This window comes from Argentina silus (genome assembly GCF_951799395.1).
Source record: "Argentina silus genome assembly, chromosome: 10".
Classification (NCBI taxonomy): Eukaryota; Metazoa; Chordata; class Actinopteri; order Argentiniformes; family Argentinidae; genus Argentina; species Argentina silus.
In genome coordinates this window covers 16,842,755-16,847,754 of record NC_139664.1, presented here as the reverse complement: position 1 = coordinate 16,847,754, position 5,000 = coordinate 16,842,755, and the positions used below count along the sequence as shown (strand labels likewise).

At 47.5% G+C, this 5,000-nt stretch overlaps 1 protein-coding gene across 1 annotated transcript in view; it reads right to left on the bottom strand.

The window, feature by feature from the left end:
* The window catches only part of klhl32 (kelch-like family member 32), a gene marked incomplete at both ends in the record, with an annotated part of 15,370 nt that overhangs the window by 5,060 nt on the left and 5,310 nt on the right, over positions 1 to 5,000 (bottom strand). Inside the window, 3 exons of the mRNA XM_083679438.1 lie at positions 543 to 758; positions 3,000 to 3,098; positions 4,670 to 4,777. Of these exons, the coding sequence (XP_083535564.1) occupies positions 543 to 758; positions 3,000 to 3,098; positions 4,670 to 4,777 (423 nt within the window). The remainder of the gene's footprint in view (positions 1 to 542; positions 759 to 2,999; positions 3,099 to 4,669; positions 4,778 to 5,000) is intronic.

The window sequence follows — 5,000 nt, the reverse complement described above, 5'->3', positions numbered from 1 at the left end:
CCGTCTCCACGCTTCAACCGCACCCCCCCCCCCCCCCCACACACATACACAAACATATACACAGAGACAGACACAGACACAGACACACACAGACACACACACACACACACACACACACACACAGAAACACACACACACACACACACACACACACCACACACTGTGAATGTGATGCAGGGAATCCATGTTTACTGGGTTGTCTCTGTGATAAATAGATCTGTGTGCCGGGTTATGAGAGTCTGTCTCACTGCCTCTGGGTCAATGTGTCTGGTTTTGGGTGCATCGTATTTTAGAGTACATACACTACATCATGGTATGTTTTGAATCTCTGTGTATGTGTGTGTGTGTGTGTGTGTGTGTGTGCGTGCGTGTGTGTGTATGCGTGCGTGCGTGTGTGTGTATGCGTGCGTGCGTGTGTATACATGAATACGGGTGTATGTGTATGCGTGCCCCTGTGTGTGTGTGTGTGCGCGTGCGTGCGTGCATGGTCACGTGTGTGTGTGTGTGTGTGTGTGTGTGTGTGTGTGTGTGTGTGTGTGTACCTGCCAGATCTCCTCCTCGTTGAGGGAGGTGAGGCGGTCAGACTTGAGCACCTCCTTGAGGAGGCGGTAGGGCAGCAGCAGCACCTCCTCCTGGCACCCCTGCTGCAGCTCAGACAGGTGCTCCACCAGGAAGCCCACCACCGCCCCCTCCAGAGACGGCAGGTGGAACAGGTCAGCCAGACGGTACAGGTCCAGGTAGTTAAAACTGTTCAGCTCCTGAGGATGGAAGGGGACACACACACACACACACACACACACATGAGCGCATGTACACACAGGTATGCAGACGTACACATACACACACACACACACAGGTATGGAGACGCACACACACACGGCACACACGCATGGCACGCACACACAAGCATACACACACACACACACACACCGTAAAGTTTATCAAACATATCAGAAAACAAGTTAAGCCCAAATTATTCAGATAGAGCAAGAAGAGGAAACTGGATGGATGATGAGATAAAGAAAAAAGAGAGAGAATTTGAGCACCAGAGATGAGACTCTAAATCGGGAGGCGGAGAGTGGAATCAGACTGCCACCTGCTGGTTAAACCTCCACAGCTCACACAAACGGACACAACAAACAGTCACAACCGTCTTTGCATAGACAGATGATGTATTCTCACGCTCAGATTGGCTTGACACTCAAAGCAGCAAAGCAGCAAACAGTGATGCAGCTCACACACACACACACACACACACACACACACACACACAGACACACACACCTGCACGCGAACGCACACCAAGCACACAAACACACAAACAACCATACATCATCAACTTCCATACACACCCAACCCACTGACCCAGACAAAGACACCGGAAAAGCTGATCATTAACGGTGATTCTATGAAAATGTGGAAAGAGCAGTGTGTCTATCTGTGGGGACCGTGCAATGAAACCAGCGGTCTGTAGCAGAGACGTCATTTACACTCTCCAACCAGCAGATGGCGGATGAGAGCAGTGTTTATCATATGTGATATAACTGTTTACGTTCGCCCACTGACTGCAGTGCTAATTTAACTGGTGGTGGGGACAGGGTTTATGTGGTCTTAAGATGATTAGGGACCAGCAGGAATGTATGGAGGGAAAATATCCCATCAACTTAAATAAATCGTACAATAAATGATTGACAGCATATTGCACTGCTCATGGTTATAAGGGCCTAAGGTTATAAGTATTTGACTGTAGTGAGTGAGTGTGTGTGTGTGTGTGTGTGTGTGTGTGTGTGTGTGTGTGTGTGTGTGTGTGTGTGTGTGTGTGTATGTACAAATGTGTGTGTACAAATGTGTGTGTGTACAAATTACAAAAATGTGCAAAACAGATTTGAAGAAATGAATTTATTCAAACCTTAAGGAGAAGGAGCAGAAAGAGAGAGTGTGTGTGTGTGTGTGTGAGAGAGAGAGAGAGAGAGAGAGAGAGAGAGAGAGAGAGAGAGAGAGAGAGAGAGAGAGCAAGAGAGCCCGAGCTCTTAGTTTACCTTTCCCTTCCTTCGCTAATGCAGCTAATTTAGCCTCCTCAACAACCTGACTCTTAACTTTTATGTTCCGCTAGCTGGCTAGAAGGCTCTCTCCTACACTTACAACTCCTCCTGCGGCTGTGGTAAAAAAAATCAATAAAATCAAATTTAAAAAAAAAAGGTTTGGCTTGGGAGAGGTTTGATGTGCCTCGTCACAGCTGCTCCCTGGGAAAGGTGAGGAGGCGAACGAATGGACGTCAGAGGGAATAATACCACCGGCCAAGTGATGGGGCTGCTCTGACAGTGAACCGCGCCCGCGGGTGATCACATCAGCTCCATGCAGGCAAGAGGGTGCACGCCAGTATGGAATGGCTCACTGTAACCTTGATAACTCTAATGTACCTCTCTCCTCCTCTGCACCTGCATTATAATTTCATTTTGTAGGCTAGCAACCGCGTGATGGTTATAGGGGTGGGCAAATGTAAGTATCGTGCCCCCCGGGGCTGGATATATATAGCCTAAGCCTATTGATGTTACATCGAGCCGGGTGAATGGGATACGAATGACAGTCGGGTAATCCAATCTGCTGTCATAGAAATGAAGCCATAACTCATAAAACAAAGAAATCGTCGTCCCTAATCTTGAACGGCACCAGCCTGTGTGTGTGTGTGTGTGTGTGTGTGTGTGTGTGTGTGTGTGTGTGTGTGTGTGTGTGTGTGTGTGTGTGTGTGTGTGTGTCTGTGTGTGTGTGTGTGTGTATGTATGTGTATGTGTGTGCACTGTGTGTGGTGTGTGTGTGTGTGTATGTATGTGTATGTGTGTGCACTGTGTGTGGTGTGTGTTTGTGTGTGTATGTGTGTGTGTGTGTGTGTGTGTGTGTGTGTGTGTGTGTGTGTGCATGCGTGCGTGCGTGCGTGCCTGCGTGCGTGCCTGCGTGTGTGCGTGCGTGCGTGTGTGTGCGTGCGTGTGTGTGTGTGTTACCTGGATGAGGTAGTGTGAACAGAGGCTGAGCAGCTCCAGCAGCTGAAGGTGACTTCCTGCAGACAGAACATCCTGGATCACCCCTGGCTCCAGCAGGATCTGGAAAAAGACAGGAGACAGGAGATGGACCTGAGTGAGAACACCCTGCTACACTTCCAGTTCCCGTCCCCGTATCCAAACCAGCACACTACAAAGTATGAAGTGATGTATTGGCCATGCATACTAAATAGTATGGATGTTAGGGGGTAAGGCGTGCTCATCTCTCCTGGTGTTCTACCTACAGTAGAAGCAGTCTGTCAGTTGTCGCTTTATGTAACGTGGCTGTTTGCTGATTCATGTGTGTGTGTGGGAGTGTGCTCCTGTGTGCCATAGTATTTAACTAATGTGCTTTCACTAATGTTTTAGGGAAATCATTGGACATCACTAATGCTACCTCCTCTTCTCCTTCGTGTTTTAGTGCCTGTTTGTTATGCGTTATGACGGTAATGACATTGCAGGAGAAGCTCAATAACCGTGCTTGTTATTGCCACAGTGTTCTTAGAAATGTGATACAGTGACTGTTGGATTGATGTCATCGCCTTGTGAGTCCAGTGTTTTAGCAACATTTGGACATTGAATGAATATGACATTAATCTGATTAGATTAAGATTAAGATATTAGATGAAGATTAAGTTTCCACAACATTTTTATTGTGTTTATGTTTGTTTGTGTACAGTGTGTGTGTGTGTGTGTGTGTGTGTGTGTGTGTGTGCATGTGTCCGTGTGTCTGTGTGTGTGTGTGTGTGTGTGTGTGTGTGTGTGTGTGTGTGTGTGTGAGTGTCCATATGTGTGTGTGTGTGTGTCCGTGCTTGTGTGTGTGTGTGTGTGTCTTTGCTTGTGTGTGACTGTGTCCGTGCTTATGTGTGTGTGTGTGTGTGTGTGTGTGTGTGTGTGTGTGTGTGTGTGTGTGTGTGTGTGTGTGTGTGTGTGTGTCCGTGCTTGTGTGTGTCTGTGTCCATGCTTGTGTGTGTGTGTGTGTGTGTGTGTGTCTGTGTCCATGCTTGTGTGAGTGTGTGTGTGTGTGTGTGTGTGTGTGTGTGTGTGTGTGTGTGTGTGTGTGTGTGTGTGTGTGTGTGTGTGTGAGTGAGAGAGAGAGCACCGAGAGCATATTGCTCCCATCTCATCTAGAACAGAGAGCCAGCCTTCAGCTGACCCACATACACACGCCTCCCTCCATCTGTTCATCTCCACAGTCGGGAAATATGATTATGAATAATTATGAACTATCCAGGCAGCCTATGACTGCACAGCTACAGGCCACTAATCTACTGAGTCGTCAAAGGGGAGACAGGATCACTGGCACAGGGTCAGGCTAGGTTGCAGTTCGACAACACAGACATTTAAAGGGACAGTGTTCATTTAAAATGAGAAAATGGTGTTATGAAACTCCCATATACAGTTGTATCAAGGCATATAGCTTCCATTATCTAAATACTCTATCTGTATTATCATTCTCCATCAGCATAGGGACATTTTCTATTCGACTGAGCACAGCCATGCTCTGTGTCTCCGGCTTAGTATGTTTAGAAGGCTAATTTGTCATGTGGAGGTAAAGCCTGTATAGTATGGTGGAGTCTGTACTCACCTGTCCTGCCCTGTGTACAGTGTATGTATGAGGGTGTTAGACTCACCTGTCCTGTGTAGGCGAAGTCCAGGGCGTGTTTCAATCCCACACTGGTCACGCCCTGCAGGGTCACCTCATCCGCCTCGCTCTCCACCATACACAGACTGAACATAGCCTGAGAACACAGACCATACACACACACACTCAACATAACATAGCCTGAGAACACAGACCATACACACACACACTCAACATAACATAGCCTGAGAACACAGACCATACACACACACACTCAACATAACATAGCCTGACAACACACACCATACACAGACACACTCAACATAATATAGCCTGAGATTACACACCATACACACACTCACACTCACACTCTCACACAC